General features: G+C 38.4%; 1 protein-coding gene across 1 annotated transcript in view; it reads left to right on the top strand.

Moving 5' to 3' along the window:
• The window catches only part of pamr1b (peptidase domain containing associated with muscle regeneration 1b), a 31,167-nt gene extending 23,837 nt beyond the window's left edge, over positions 1-7,330 (top strand). The window contains exons 7-14 of the mRNA XM_026919778.3: positions 702-872; positions 1,213-1,401; positions 2,865-3,776; positions 3,870-4,055; positions 4,224-4,290; positions 4,839-5,071; positions 5,535-5,884; positions 6,264-7,330. Coding sequence (XP_026775579.3) covers positions 702-872; positions 1,213-1,401; positions 2,865-3,776; positions 3,870-4,055; positions 4,224-4,290; positions 4,839-5,071; positions 5,535-5,884; positions 6,264-6,824 — 2,669 coding nt within the window. The 3' untranslated portion in view covers positions 6,825-7,330. The remainder of the gene's footprint in view (positions 1-701; positions 873-1,212; positions 1,402-2,864; positions 3,777-3,869; positions 4,056-4,223; positions 4,291-4,838; positions 5,072-5,534; positions 5,885-6,263) is intronic.
• Positions 7,331-17,561: the final 10,231 nt, after the last annotated feature.

Here is a 17,561-nt window from a genome sequence, read left to right as displayed (position 1 = left end):
TATGAAGAAGTGGCATTGCACACAAAGTTTCCAGAAAAACAGGATGTTTAAGATCAGAAGTTCACAAATTTTTGGACAATCTACTGCTGCAATTGATTTATTTTGTTATGCATGAAGTCTTTGACTCTTGGCAAGCTAACTAGCCTGCTATGTAAACTGTCTACTTAAATCTGTATACGGAAAGGTTAAATATCTGCATATTAATAGTCCTCATTAAAAATCCACTAACAAAACTAAACAAAAACAAAAAAGGTCATAACTTGCTGGCAAAATCAATAACATGAAATGTGTACTAACAAAAGGAGAAGAAACGAAGTCTGTACATAATATTTTGAGGCAGATAATGCAGGATGAGTGGATGGACCAAAATGAGGTTAAGGAAAAGGAAAACTGAAATATTTGAATAAAAATATCAAAAAATTGAATTACAAAAAGTAAAATAAAAAGACACAAAGTAAAAAAAAAAAAAAATAGAAACAATAAATAGAATGACATGTCATATAATATATATATATATATTTCCTTGTGTATTTTACATTGATAATTCCACATATTTATTTTTATTTATCTTAATTATACATTGCTAATACTTACACATGTATATACTTAGAATATATATTTATGAATGCCTTGAGTTAGAAGGTATCAATATGATGTGGTAATATATAATAGTGACAGAAGATATGTGTCTCATCTCACAGTGTTGGAGTGTAAGAAGCCTGTGCCACCGGACCACGGCACTGTGGAGAGTTTGGATGTGAGGGTTGGAGGTCAGGCTCTATTTAGCTGTGATCCAGGTTTCACGCTAAAAGGCTTCGACATGGCCACCTGTCTGCTGGACGGCTCATGGAGCACACCGATGCCATACTGTGGTAAGCAGCTGGTAGAGCACAACACAAAGACAGTAGCTAATGGGTGTATAATTATGGCAAATGTGAAGTATACATGGTGGAAATCTAGAGTATGCACTATTAAATGACAAATCTGAGCCTGTCCCTGTAAATGTTTGCCTTATTACATTGCACAACAAGCAGCAGAGAATGTGTATTTGGCATGTGTGATGCCAAATACTGCCTATTGCCTTATATCTATCCAACTTTTAATTTCCTTTGCATACAGGCAGAAAACCTTTTTGTTATGAGTGAGATCTCTCTCATACACATGCACTTTCATGTGTTTGATAATTAGACTGTATATTTTTTGTCTCTTCAGTGCCTGAAAAGAACTGTGGCATCCCTCTTAAGCCAGCACATGGAGACCATTTCCTGGTGTATGGTCCGAATGATGTGCTCATTGCATTGCAGTATCTGTGCTATAGACCATACACTCTGGTTGGAAATCCTCAAAGAACCTGTCTGGGCAACAACACATGGAGTGGAACAGCACCCACCTGTGTCAAAGGTACAATTTCATCATAGACCAAAACTAATGTAATTAATAAACCTAATGTAATGTAATTTAATACGTGGTACATTTAAAAATGGAACAATTAAATGAGTGCTTACCCAGTCATTTAAAAGAGCGCAACAAACACAAGATGCTCATTTATGAATTCAAGGTCTTAAACAATTTAACTTAGTTTTATTGTTCATCTTGGGCTGTTTTCAGAATTGGCTACTTATGTCAGCAAAGGTTACATCAACATTAACACAGGGAAAGTTATGCACATTCAGGTCACAAATGCTTAAGTTGATTTTCTGGGCTCACCATTCAGAATATTAAAATTACCTGCATGCAGTTCACACCTCCAAGTTGCCAGATGTTTCTTGAGGAGAAGCATCTGAGATTGGATTATTTAATAGCATCTACATCACCACCTTGAAACACATGCACTTGCCTTTAAGCCAGAATTTGGGGGATGGTAAATAAAAATGCAGATGGCATTTTTTTTTCTTTGAACTCAAATGTCATAGTATGCAATATAAAAGCAAGAGACAATGTAAAAAAAAAAAAACTTATATGATGATATAAGAACAAGACAATAGCAAGCACTGAAATAAATCTGAGTCAGGTATATTGCCAATATATTGCTGCATGAATAGTCCTATTTATAATTATCACATTATTCACTGCAAAATCTGGTTTATTTACTTATAAAATAAAACATGATCCATTATTTTTACGACAGTTACTTGTGAGTACAACGTAATGCTGAGATACTAAATTGAGGTCATGAAATCGTAAAGCTATTTTATCACAAGTTTAATTCACTATTTTGATTTGTCGAGTTAACAAAATAATGCCAATTTTTTTTATTAATTCAGTGTGCTCTCCTGTAAAGAAATGTGCAACGTTTGAAGAATAAGCTGACCAAGCACTCATCTGCTACATTTATAGTTCTCTTTAAGTAAGCATAGTTCATCAATTTAAAAAAAAAAATCAGTTCTCAAGATAAGCAATGACTCCAGTGAGGAAAACAAACCCTGGACTTTAAAGGGACAGTATAATGAATTAAGGAATAGGGTCATATTTGTGTATCCAATATTGGCTTTTTTTCATTTACAGCCCAAAACATACATTTCTGTGTGACATAACATGGGTACATCAGACAGTGGGCAGGACTTAATACTAGCTCTCACTCAATCCAATATAACACAAGAAAAATGGACATGTGTTACAAATTGCACTTAACTGACACAAGTCTCTGCATTAAGCAGACTCCGCCCTGAGGGCAACTATCTGAATAGCACAAGTCTGTAGTTACCTCTGAGGTCTGAATACCAATGTGTGCAAGGTATTAAATCCTCACTACACCTGCTTAACTGAACTCTGAATATGGCCCTATGTTAGTGATTTATATATTGCTAATGGAGCAAACTGATATCAAGTTAACCTTTTGTGAAGTATATTTAAATCTCTTTCAGATGGCATCATGCCTGTACCAGATAAAGAAAAGGACATATTAAAAGGTTCAGACATTGGAAAAGACAAACAAACTGACTTCATAGATAAGACTGGACTAGAGAAAGAGAAGACTCCAGACAAAACAGTTAGCCTGGAAATACCGATAAGTGGGAAGGACAAGATTGGATTAGACACAGATTTTGGTAAAGGCCAAGAGGTGGAGAAAGGCATAGGGAAGGACCCAGGCAAAGACATTGGAAAGGAAAAACCCACAGCTGGAAGCAAGGACAAAATTAGTGGCAAAGATGCTGAAGATAGCATGAACACAGTCCGGAAAAAAGACTCAGACAATGGGAAAATTGTTCACTACTTGGACAAAGATGGAGGTTTGGACAGTGCAGAAAAAGTTGTAATAGACCCAACTAACGATTTGGACACGAACATTGTAGATATTGTGCTAATTGATGACAAAAGCACCATTAAAGAGGCCATCATACACAAGGCTACTGAAAAAGATAACAAAGAAACAGTGACCGAAATACCACAGTACACAATAGTTAGCCTGAGAAAAGATGAGAAAGATGAGAATGTCCCTTATAAAATAGACACTTCAAGCACAAGCAACACCACTGAGCCTGTAGATAGCAATGATATAGAGGAAAGCCTGCAGACATTGCTCCCTAAAGAAACTCCAAAGATTCAACTACAAGCCCATGAAGATAACAGCACAGAGAGAGCCATTGTACCAACACAGAGCCCTGACACTGAGAGAGTTACGGCTGGGGAGACATGGCAAGGTGGAGACCATGAAAAAACGACAGTACCAGACTCAGAGAGTCCAATCAAAGAAACGCCTAAGACGGACATGGGTACGAGAGCTGAAACCGAGAGCCGACACACTGAGAAAGAAGTGGAAAACCTCAGTATCATTGGTAATCTTTTGTGTTCAAGCACTTAGAGTTAAAAACAACATACAAAGTACATTGAATGTCCAGTCAAGTCACCTTTTTCCCTCTTTCTTTCAGAGGCCGAGGGCAGGAAGTGTCCCCCACCCCCTCGGCTATACCATGGTTTCTATGAGTGGGTGCCTGGTGCAGATCCAGAGATGGTAGAGTTCTACTGCAACCACTCGTATGCTCTGAGTGGCAGTGCTCGCAGAACCTGCCAGCCTAATGGCACCTGGAGCGACACACAGCCCATCTGTGTGCGGGGTATGAGCTGGCTCAATGCCTTCCTACCAGAATGAAACCTGGCCCACTTAGATTTAGAGGAGATAACTGTCTGTCTGTTGCTCATGCAAATTCAAAGCACTTTTTTGTGCACCATATCAGTCGACTCAGATAGGATAATATAACATATTCTTGTGTTTGTATGTGCAGCCTGCCGGGAGCCCAAAGTGTCAGTACTGGTGAGACAGAAAGTCCTGCCCCCACAAGTCCCTTTCAGGTAGATATACTCAGACCTTCTCTGACTCATGAAGACCTTACAGACGGGTGACGAATCAAAGGAAAAACTGTGCTCTGTTATGCTGTGGGGGACATTTAGTTGCCATGGATTGGGTTCACTTGTTCTTCTGACGGAGTTCTTATCACTGATCACCTTTAACCTATAATAAAGCATTCCTGATGGGCATGGTCTCTTCCAGGATCACTCAACCCCAGCCATAGAGTATGCAAGCTCACTGAATGGTTTGATGAATATGAAAATAATGTAAATCATACTGTATGCTATGGGCACGTATTAAGACACTTTATGTTGTTTTCTTTTTCATTATTATGTCACCTTCATGTAGGTAGTTGGTCACGATATACTATTAACTTAACCAACTTTAGCTAATGATTCGTTGAGTGATGCTCAATACATTTACATTTCATCCATAGACACCCATTCATTAAGCACATCACTCATTAAAGAATGAGGTCAGCTATGCAGGAGTAAAGTAGGCAAAGCATTATCCTCCTTTTTTATCGTTCCCATTTACTCCTTTTTTGCAGGAAAACTCCTGTGCATAAGTTTTACTCCACCTCAGGCTTGACAAAACTCTTCAGCCCGGTGAGTCCAACTAAAGGACCAGTGACTTTGCCTCCACTCCCACCAGGTTTCCACCATCTCTACACACACATTGAGTACGGGTGCACCTCACCCTACTACCATCACACTGGGAGCACACGCAGAACGTGCCTCAAGACAGGCAAGTGGAGCGGCCGCCATGTCTCCTGTTCACCAGGTGAGGGAGCACAATGCAATATAAAACACACAAATGACTCCTGGCTAAATATGCTCTCAATAGATTGTTTATTTAGTATGTTTCTCAATATGTTAATATTTAAATATATGTGCTATTGAATCAATACTTGCACGAACAGCTAGGAAAAAATGCAACAAAATGGGCAAACCTTTTGCTGATTGGAAAAAATGAGGAAATAGGGTATCTTACAGGATGTAAAACCCTGTGAGAGAACGTCATACCAAAGAAAAACATGACACACACCCATGCTTTCAGTGTAGCATACACCTATGGGAAAACACAGGAAAAGAGAGCCAGCCAGAGACCTTCAAGCATAGAGCAAGCTAGCTCATCTACTAAAGGGCTTTTATTGCATTATTACTAAATTAATTCATTCAGATTCATTCCTCTGTCCACTTGTCCTGACGATATGTTTCTTTTATTTACATTCTCTGTATCCCAGTATGTGGCAAGTTGCCGAACTTTGATCCACAGCGTCCAGCAGACTCTAACTGGCCATGGCTGGTTGCTATCTACCGTCGGTCTGGCCAAGATCAAGGAGAAAAGCTGGGAAAAGCAACTAGCCTGGGGAAGGACGCAGGTCTGATGTATAAGGAAGATGATATGTCTTTAGAGAACTGGCAGCTGGTTTGTAGTGGAGCTCTGCTCAACCAGCGCAGTGTGGTGGTGGCTGCCCATTGCGTCACTGATCTTGGAAAAGTCTACCCACTGGACGTGTCTAAAATACGGGTGGTGCTGGGAAAACATTACCGCAGTGACCTGCACCAGACTAAGGGCTTGCAACACCTCAGGGTGAGAAAGACATCAGGAATATGGGGGAAGTGGAAATGAGTACTCGGCACTGTGATTGACCTTGAAACAAGGTGTAACAAGAGTGATAAAAAAATTATTTCACTTTATCACTCTCTCATTTGCACTGCCCCAAGCATCTAAAGGAGCTTTTTTTTGTCTGCATTGCTTATATTGCTAATGACTAAGATGAAAATAAGAGTAATATTTAAGGTAAATGTACCCATGGTAACATAAATCTAAAAACAATATTGCTTAAAAAAATGGTCTGGGTCAATGCTATGAAGTAAGCAGATCATGAGGTTTAAAGCTAAGTCTGTTGTATTGTTGTTTAAGACTGTTTTTCTAACCAATTCATTTTAATTCATCTTTAATTTCCTAGGTGTCCTCCATCACTGTACACCCTAATTATGACCCTCTGGTACTAGACTCTGACCTGGCCATCCTCAAACTGTTGGATAAAGCTCGTATCAGTGAACATGTTCTGCCCATCTGCCTCCCAACCGCCCATGATGCAGAGGAGCAGGCTCTACCCAGACAGGCCATAGTGACGGGCTGGTCCCTCATTCCTGACGCCAGTGTTGGGGAGAGCGAGAGGGCACGTGTGGGCACAGTGATGCTGGGTGATGTGGTGCACTGTGAGCAACAATATGCCCAGTATGGCCTTCCCATCAGTGTCTCTGAGAACATGTTGTGTGGGCGCCTGGGTCCTGGCGTCAGTCCTTCTAACATCTGTCCAGCTGAGACTGGAGGGGTCCTGATTGCCCCGCCCACTTCCTCACCTGACCTTGCTTCTTCGCTGTTTCCAAACCCCATGAAGGAGTGGAAGCTCCTGGGATTAGTTAGTTTTGGGTATGACTCACTAGACTGCAACCCGGAACTTTATACTGTCTACACACACATCTCTAACTTCCTCGACTTTTTTGAGAGCAATATGAAGTAATAAATCATGTGCAATTTAGTTCCTCTTTCAACCAATGCCTCCTCTGTTCTGCCCTAATAATCCTTTCATATGTAGCTTGATATAAAGGCTGAACTAACACTGGACTATGCTGCCAAGAGAAGACAGCAATATTTAGGAAGGGCATTTACTCTATGCTGAGCTAGGAGCAGCTTCTCCCAGCTCTATCTTTCGCTTAAATGAATAGCAAAGGGACCATCAAACTCACCTTAAAATATCATCAAAGGGAAACTTCTACCAACACTGACCCTTCTCTTAACCACACGTGGGTCCTCAGGTAATCGGGTGCTGTAAGTTTGACCAGAGAACCAAATCTCCTGATATATTTCATACCAGCGATAGTTGATTTTCTGAATATTGGTTTTGTACATATAGTGTAATGTATTATTCTACAACTGTAAACATGACAAAAATGATGTATATATTGTATAAAATTATTGCAAACTTATTGCCTTTTAAATAAAATAATTTGGTGGTTGTGTTGTGAAGGAATGTTTTTGGATCGTTTTGTGTCTTTGTGGTCTAAGGAACAGAAACATGAGGGTGTACGTTAAACATATCCAACCGCCAGACTAAACCCCAAAACCCACATACAATAGTACTGGGCAGCGTTTGTTTACTTTTCATTCCTTTACTTTCAAACTTGAAAAAAAAATTCTTTATGTTTAAAATATTGTCCAAGTTGAATATATTTAAAAAGGAATGGTTCAGGGGTGGCCTACATGCCCAAACAAAACTTGTACCAACACCAAACATATCAAGGAAATAGAATACGTTGAACCCAAATCCTAAAACAAAAATAAGCACAAAAAGCCAAAAAACAAACCAAAATATGGCACACTCAATATAATTTCTGCACTAGAGCTCAGCAGAGAGGAGTGGAAGCACAAGATGGAGATTGCAGCCATCAGATAAGCTTCCTGTCTTGACAAATTAATGGGAAAACCTGTACATCTGCTCATTTTTGCAATGATTTAATCAGCCAGTTGTGTGCTTGGGGATCAGCAGTTCTGAAATACTCAAACCAGCCATGGTCGAAGTCACTGAAATCACATTTTCCCCAATCTGATGTTTAATGCAAACATTATGTGAAGGTCTTGACCTGATCCTACATGAACTTATGCATTGCACTGCTGCTACATTATTAGCTGATTGGATAATTGCATGAATGAGCAGGTGTACAGGTGGCCAGTGCAGTGAGTGTATCAGTCACCTCTCCACTAAGCATTTAAATGAGCACTAATTAAAATATGCAAGGAACCTCCACAATGCTTCAGTGTTGCCTGCAGGCACTCATCCTTGTATGGCTCTCCAGCCCTTCAGCACACAAACTGCCTTCTGTTAGAGTCAAATATTTCAAATTTTGACACATCAGTCCAGAGCACCTGCTGCCATTGTTCCGCATCCCATATCTTGTGCTTTTGTGCATAGTTGAGTCGTTTGGCCTTATTTCCATGTCGGAGGTAGGGCATTTTGGCCGCAATTCTTCCATGAAGACCACTTCTGCTTAAACTAATCTGGACTGTAGATGGGTATACCAGGGTCCCACTGGTTTCTGCCAGGTCTGAGCTGATGGTGCCACTGGACATCTTCCAGTTATGAAGGGATGTCAGCATGATGTGTCTTTCGTCAGCTCCACTATGTTTCCTTGGCCAACCACTGTGTCTATGGTCCTCAAAGTTGCCCGTTTCTTTGTGCTTCTGCAGAAGAGCTTGGACAGCATATCAGGAAACACCAGCCTGCCTTGTAATTTCTGCCTGTTAGAGACTTGCTGATGCAGTAAGACCACCTTGTATCCACCTTGCTGTGCTCAATCTCACCATGGTGTAAGATTTTTTTAGATTAAACTGTCATCAGCAACCTCACCATATTAGTAGAGCATGGCTGTTCCTCACCCAGTTTTATTCCTCCTACAACACTGTTTCTGTTTCAGGTAATGATTGTGTTTCAATCTACATATTATCTTGTTGATTCTTAGCACCTGTTTGGTATAATTGTTTAATCATGCACTGGACTATATGCCTATATATATATATATATATATATATATATATATATATATATATATATATATATATATATTAAAAACCTCAATTTGTACTGTGACAGGGATTTAGCTTGATGGTTCGGTTAGACCCTGATCTATTTGTACTAGTTTTTGATGGAGCCTAAGGGCATCTGACAAATGCTATAAATGTAAACGAGGTAAGTAAGAACGTTTTTTTATCACCATCATGGCAAATCTCTGAACAACATCCAAGACCATGGATTATAACATCTGACGTTCTTTAATTACACAAATCTACTCATTTATCAGTACACAAATTAAAAGTCTTGGTCCATTGTACATTATTAAATAAAAGCTTATTCTGGTATAGCTTGATTCAACCATTTATTATTACAAAAACAATGGAGCATGACCACTAGATGGCCATAATGGTTCAAGTTTGTTTCAGAGAATCATAACAAGCTGTGGTATGTCTGTGCTTGAATCAATTCCACAGCTAAGCTAAGCTAAGCAATATTAATAATATTACATTCAGATGTCTTTCTTGTGCTATCACTTTATCTGCCATGTATTATATTTGATATAGATGCAATAGTCACTTCTTTGTGTACATATGGGTCTTTTATCAGGGTGGTGGACCATTCTCAGGGCAGCAGTGACAGTAACATGGGAGTGTATGAGTGCATCAATCACAGTAGCCTTGCTGCTGTTTTTAAACAGTGTGTGCACATAATGGCCACTTTATAAATCAATACCTGTAGGTGTACATCTATTTTTTTTCCATGCACAATTTGTGCGATGTAGGGTGTTTAAAAAAAATCCTGACTACACTACTGTACCTGATACATCAGTACCAGTGCAACACACACTACCATGTCAGCATCACTGCTGTAATGAGATGATTCACCACCTAAATAAAAGTGATTCCTTTTCATTGACTGCTGACAAACTGTGCTGGTGAGAGATGGGCTATGATCAGTAACTGACCTGCATGGTAGCTGGCAGCAAGGTGGGTGATAAACTAATAAACTGGCACCCAAATACAATGCTACCCACTGTGCTGTGCCGCAAGCTTTATGTACCTTATATACAATTTAAAGACACATGAAAAAAGAAAATAACCTATTGGAAAGTTGTTGCATCCACAACAATGAATGATCATGAAAAAAGAATAAATATATGAAATATTTGTAGAAAGAAATAGAACACAGTCAAATTCCCTTTGAAATAGAGACTAAGCTTTTTATAACCACTGATATGAGGTAGTGCAGAAAGTGCTACAGGCAAACTGTCATCTACACACACATACACACACACATACACACACGCACACACACGCACACACACGCACACACACACACACACACATACAGAGCCCATAAAACTGCCATAGGATTCTGAATCACTGACCCATTAAAACATACAAAATCAAACCCCACATGACTGTCCTAACAAACATACAACTTTACATACACATACACAGATACACACATTCATGCTTGCACACACACACACACACACACACAAACCCTCACTCTCAGGTGGTATAGGATTAGATCCCTCTGCACTGAACCCCCTTTCCGGAAAGATGCACACAGAGATGAAAGCTCCTACCATGAGCTGATGCTGTGTATACAGTTTGTGTGTGTGTGTGTGTGAGGAGGATGGAACCCTTTGTCTCTTCTCTTCTCGGGGGCACACACCCTTCCCCCACTCACAAGCAGAGGCACTCACACACACACAGACACACACGCATGGTGACGTATGATTCTCAGGATTTAGTGTTTGTCTGAGCATGTCCAATGCTCTGTTTAATACTAAGGCAAAGTCCTCATGGGCATTTGGATCGAACGTTCTTTCCCATTCGTCCACAATAAAGACTTGTGCACAAGATTTGCTGTTGGAGGTGATTTCACTTGGGAGCCTGTGTGCCCTGTGCCTTTGTAAAAGACCTCTTGTTGTGGTTCCGCTTTATTTTACAGGCAATTCTACAGAATCTTTAAACATGCCAGATGAAGTGAGAAAAGCTTTTCCAGTGCCATTGAAACGCCGCTTCTTCTCACGCTCCATTAACTCATAGGGCATCATTAGCGACTGGGCAGAAGCTAACTTCTCATTCACCTGATTGGTTGAGAGCTTAAAGTTGACCCAGTGATTTGCAGGGAGCACCTGCACTGGGAATCGGAAGCATAAAGGCTATAAAATTTTCTCAAGAAAAAAAAGTACACAAGTACACATTGTGATCACTGAGCTGCTTCTGAAACCTCTTTCTAATCCAGCAAAGCCACATATATGTGTAGCAGCCTTCACACGGTGAAATTTTGACATTTTCTGCTATAGATAATTATGAAAACTACGGGTTTTCCTGAACTGAAACATGTTTCTATTTTTTCATACACGATGGATATAAAAAGTCTACACACCCCTGCTAAAATGGCAGGTTTTCGTGATGTAAAAAAAACCCAAGATAAATCATGTCAGAACATTTTTCACCCTCAATGTGAAATTACAACATACAACAATTAAATGAAAAATAATCAAAAACATCTTAGAGAAAAATAGGAAAATCAAAAAGTTACAATAACCCAGTTGCATAAGTGGGTACACCCTTAACTAATACTTTTTTAAAGCACCTTTTTATTTTATTATGCCACTCTTATGCCACTATGCCAGTCTTTTTGGATAAGAGTCTATCAGTGTGGCACATCTTGACTTGGCAATATTTTCTTGCAAAAACATTCTAGAGCTTTCAAATTGTAAGGACATCTCCTGTGCACTGCCCACTTCAGGTCACTCTACAGATTTTTAGGTGGATTTAGATCTGGGCTCTGGCTAGGTCGTCCAAAAACATTGATCTACATGAAAAGCTATTCCTTTGTTGAATTGGATGTATGCTTTGGGGCATTGTCATGCTGAAAGATGAAATTCCTTTTCATCTTCAGCTTACTAGCAGATACCTGAAGGTTTTGCACTAAAACTGGCTGGTATTTGTAGCTATTCATTATTCCATTTATAAAACCTGCAGTTCTGGCTGAAGAAAAGCAGCCCTAAAGCATGATGCTGCCACCACCATGCTTCACCGTGGCTATGGTGTTCTCTGGATGATGTACTTTTTTTTTTTTGCACCAAACATACCTTTGAAATTATGGAATTTTTATACCTTTTGGAATTGGTCTCATCAGACCATAACACATTTTCCCACATGGTTCGGGGTGATTTAGGTTGAGCTAGGATGTTTGTTTGTGAGAAAGGGCTTCCGTCTAGCCACCCTACCCTATAGCCCAGACATGTGAAGATTATAGGAGATTGTTGTCACATGCAGAGAGTAATCAGTACTTGTCAGATTTTCCTGCAGCTCCTTTAATGTTGCCGTTGGTCTCTTGGCAGCCTCCCTGGTAAGATTTTGTCTTGTCCTTTTATACATTTTGTTCCTGTTCTTGGTGATGTCACTGTGGTGCTCCATTTTCTCCACATGTTGATGATGGCCTTCACAGTGTTCCATGGTACATCTAATGTTTAGGAAATTATTTTATACCCCTCTCCTGATTGATTCCTTTTGACAGTGAGACCCTGTACAGGCTTTGTCAGCTCTTTGCAGATCATAGCTTCAGCAGTCAGATGAATCCAAGGAGATGTGAAGAAAATCCTACAGAAACAGCTGGTCTTTATTTGGGGTTAATCAGAATAATTTCATTGATGACAGCTATAATTATATGTTTATAAATAATTACTTTTGGACATGAGATTGAAAGTGATTGGTTGATTATGATCACAGCCACATCCCCAATTGTAAAAGGTTGTGCATACTTATGCAGCAAAGTTATTATAACTTTTTTTTATTTTTCCTATTTTTCCCTAAAATGTTTCTGATTGTTTTTCACTTAATTTTTATACACTGTAATTTCACATTGAGGGTGGAAAACGTTCTGACATGATTTATCTTAGTTTCATTTTTTTTACATCACAAAAATCTGCCATTTTAACAATGGTGTGTAGACTTTTATATCCGTTGTATTTGAATTACAAGTAAGGTTTCAGCATTTTGATAATTTCTCACACTCCCAAGACAGAAAAATGAGTAAAGGAGAAAGTTGTATTTAAAGATTATATTCCAAATGTGGTAGACATAGACATAGACATTTTGACAGCTGATATCTGATTACAAACTTCACATTACAAACTTCTTTGAACAAGCCTGAGTTTTTTTTTTTTTGTATTTGATTTGATCTGTCTGTTTTGAGAGTTCAAATCAAATAAAATCAACTCAATCAAATCAAATTTTATTGGTCACACACTGCATACAACCATACACAGTATGACTGCTGTGCAGTGAAATACCTTTTGAGACTGTCAGGTGTCATAAAACTGAATTTACATTAAAAATCTTGTTAGCATTTTTACTTTGCACAAAGTTATGTTCCCATTTCTGTTCATTCGTTATGCAATCACACAGCAATGAGTGGCACAGGGAGACTCAAGTAAAAAGTGTCATCTTTAATCATTATAAAAGCCTCATTCGTGAAACGTGGTGTTTCAAGCAAACAATTAAAATTAGTTTGATTAATACGTGACCTGTAATAAAACAGCACTTTTGACGTATGCACTTATTTAACAGGGATTTAATGTTTAATGATTTCAGGTGCTGATTATATCTGCACTTCATTTTTCACACACATCAAATGTGCATTTTGACTAGATTATAGTATGTAATATGTAAATTCAGATGTGCATGTGAGTATAATTTCATCATCACTCACAGCCTGCTGATGGGGGCTTAACTACAGAGCAGAGCGAGCTGAACGATACCATGATTTATAGAGCCTCATTTATTCGCCTGCTGCATTCCATGACAGCTTGTTATGGATTGTAAGGTTAGAGACCACAGCTGAATTTGATTTACAAGAAAAAAAATCAACTGATCCATATCCAATGACTAATATTCAGAGCTTCAATATGTGCGCATTGCTGACAGTTTCATCCGTTAACTGCTTTAGTGATTTACAGGATGTGAAATCAAAGGAACGTGTATCATGTTGTGAAATTGCAAACCGCCTCACTCACCCCACACCCATTAACCTTCCAGATGGTAATGAGGAACCAGCACCATTAAGAAAGGCAGCTATTTTTGCCTTTACTATTATCACAACCCTGAGGTGATGGTTCAATCTGTGCGCCTGCTGCCCATCCCCCATGCTGCTCCCATGAGAGGCCTTGGGCTTTGCTGCTTTATTAAGGATTAAACACGTTTGGAGCAGAGTCGCTGCTTTCCACGAGAATGATCTAGGTGCATTAGTACACCATAGCCAGGATGCTATACATTAACACCACACTGTGCCTCGCTTACACATATACACTCACCCCACACTGGGGTTTGGGAGAGAAAACATCAATCAATAAACCAAAATCAAAGCATGCTGAGATTGGCTTTCAGTAAGTATGATTGAGTGAACCTTATCTTATTTTGATCTCTTACTACTAGTATGCTTTAGACTCATCCAAGGATTAAAAGGCAAGGTAAAAACATGCTTACTATAAAAAAACCCTAGTAGTTCTGGCTGTAATTTAAGTGATAAGCTTATATTAATAGGCTTGTTCTAATACATTATTGTTTCTATAGGAACAGCTCATACACAGGGACTTTGGTGGACTATCCTCATAATCTAAGGCTAATAATTTAAATAGATTTTCAAAAATGTGTTGTTATTTAACAAAGATAAAACCCTAAACGTTGATATGGTGAAGGTTACTGTCAGGAGATGTTTATTTATCGTTTACAGAGTCTCGTGTGTTAGCCCTTTGTAACAGTTAGACAGTTTTCTGACACAAGAGAGGCTTCAGAAGAGATAGGACTGTGTTTTCTGTTCTCGCTGTAACATGACAAGCTGCATTTTCTGGCTTGTTAATTTCAAGAGAGAGAAAAATAGAGGTTGATGAGAGAACGACTCTTTATAGCTTCTATAAAGTATACTAAGATACTAACTTGTCTCATGGATTTTCCATAACCACTACTTCATCGTGCTTTCCCGAACTCATTTAATGCCATTCCACTAATGATCACAAAAAGGTTTTAACAAAGAAAAGGTTCTGTCTTTTAATTGCAATAATTGCTCCAAATTGTAACTGATTTACCCTTGACAGCAAACCTTGTTAATAATATAAAATACTCCCTCCAAAATGGCGGTGAAACAGAACATAGTAGCATAGCAACACCTGGAGGCTTCATCTGGAGGCTGTGAAGTGTGACAGCTATAACTAGAAGCTTTCTCAGAGATGCAGCAAAGCCACACAGGACTACACAGACATAATAGAGTTTATAGAAAGATCTCAATCCTGTAAGTTAAACTAGAATCCACAAAAACTGTGCTGAACGATGGAGCAATCCTAGATCAATATAAATTTAGATCAATTAAGCAATATCACGAGCAACGGTGCAGTTATACGGAATATCGGCACAACTGTGATTTGTTAAGTGCGATATTGCTTTTATACAACGGTTCTATAAACAAGAAATTAATACTGAGTTAAGTGATATGATGGACAACATATGGCCAAATGTTCTGTTTATTTTTGTTTTTTCACTTGCAGAAATAGATCCCAAAGGTAAACTTGCCATCCTTTCTTCCTTTTCATCTTCGTCTTTCATATTTTAAGTCAAAAGTTATATTCCTGAAAATGATCATTTGGCCTGTCTGCTGATGATGTCACTAACATTACTGTAGTAATGGTTTCGAACTAGGAAGTGGAATTTTATGTGCCGAACATAGACAGAGTGATACACACGGTGAAACATTCCAGTGCGGTTATAGGAAATATAAGCAGTCTTGGAACGCTGCTCAACCAATCACATTAATGAAGTGGAACTAACTTTTGTATAATATAACAATAGGACAAAGAGCATCTCTTACTGGACTTGCCTTCCCAAACTCAGATTATGCCATTTTTTAGGAGCTGTCTTTCCTAACTGTATTACATATTAAATATGACTATATCTGAATATAATGTATTTTATGTACATCTTTACATGTAAACAGTGATGGAATCAAAACCCCTCATGCAAAGAAAAACACATACCCTACATATGAAAAAAAAAGTGAAAATAAATGAATTGTGTGGAAAAAATGAAGTGAAAAGTCCACATGTGAAAAACGTGTGAAAGTAACATGTAATATTCACATATGAATCATATAATTATTCATATGAAGTTTGTATATTTTCAATAAAGGGTGCTAAATGCAGTAATCCATAAAATTATTTTACATTAGCCTATTTCAATGAAACATGACCTCCTGTGGTTTTTAAGGTTTAGTACATACTGCACTGTATAGCAACCTAGACTTTTTTTTAAGGTTTGTCAACCTAGACTGCAGATTGGAACTAATAATTTATCATTTGCTCAATGTTTTATGACTAAATAAAAAGAAAATATCCATGTATTTAGACATTAAAGAAATGATCAGTCACCGTATATTATGTCAGCTGAAGAGATCTGACTCTCTAAATGAAGTCTGCTTCCATATCACCCCACACAATCCATCACGACTGCTATAATCGGTCAGCATGCCAGTGAAACAGGCTGAGGTGTTATCAGAGAGAGAATCTAAGTGAATTAATGTTGTTATGTTGGGGTGAGCGTCACTGTTATAGATTCACTGCCTTTACTATTGAAGGTAAAATCCTATCTTTATTCTCCTTATTCTGTGGTTGTGTCTGAAAATGAAGCCCTCTAGGTTTCTTGGCAGCTTTCTAAGAAATTTTATGACTTCACAGTCTCAAAATAGCACACTTGTTAAAGCGGCGTGATCATCATCAGCTCCTCGTTACACGGCTCACTACACGGCTTATCTTGGATTAGAATCTAAACTGCGTGTTTGAGTAGTCCAGAAGGATGCATTAATATTTCATCAAATTTTCATGAACTCTGTTTATTAAGTCTATTGATTTAAAGGATGCCTTTGGGTGCAGGTCACTGATGGGTTTGGGATTAAATAACCATGGTCTGTTTCACTGTTATTATTGTATAAAGGAGCCAGGATATGCAAATTCATGTCTTATTTGGTATGAAACATTAGGTCAGGCATGAGGTTAGTGTCTGTACCATTTCTTACAACTTTATTCATATGAAATCAAGCAAAATCCAAGCAGACATTCTTTACTTGATTGTATATTCATGGGCTCATGAAATGAAAGAGCATTTGTACTGAATTGCACAATTTGTACAAATGTGATCCAGTGGATTTCCTTTGATTTCATAGAAATGACATAAGAGAAAAAAATGCACACACAACCCTAACCATACACTGTCAGAATTAAAGGTATGGTTGGATGATGTGCCTTTGGTATGCATCTTTTACCTATGAGAGTACATGTGGTGTACCTATAATTAGCTTCTAGTCAGAGTAGTGGTCCTTAAGATTTTTAAAGGTTTTCAGGTAAAAGATACATACTAAAGGTTAAAAAAAAAACAAAAAAAACTATTTGTCACCATGATGGTACTACCATCTTTTACTCGTTGACAAAAAAAGCACAGAATGTAACCATAACCTTTATGACTTTCTATGAGAACATTTGCATGACCCTTTTAGAGTTTGCATAAATGTCCTCCTTCTCTATATCCTGTTGTCCAGAGAAAGAATAGTGTCTACAGGGAACAAATTATACAATTATAGTAAAGCACATTGATAAGCTTGAATTGGAGCTCGATCTTCAGGTGA

Source organism: Pangasianodon hypophthalmus, chromosome 9 (genome assembly GCF_027358585.1).
Source record: "Pangasianodon hypophthalmus isolate fPanHyp1 chromosome 9, fPanHyp1.pri, whole genome shotgun sequence".
NCBI classification, from domain to species: domain Eukaryota; kingdom Metazoa; phylum Chordata; class Actinopteri; order Siluriformes; family Pangasiidae; genus Pangasianodon; species Pangasianodon hypophthalmus.
Note: the sequence above shows the minus strand (reverse complement) of the source record. Positions and strands in the feature narration are given on the sequence as shown.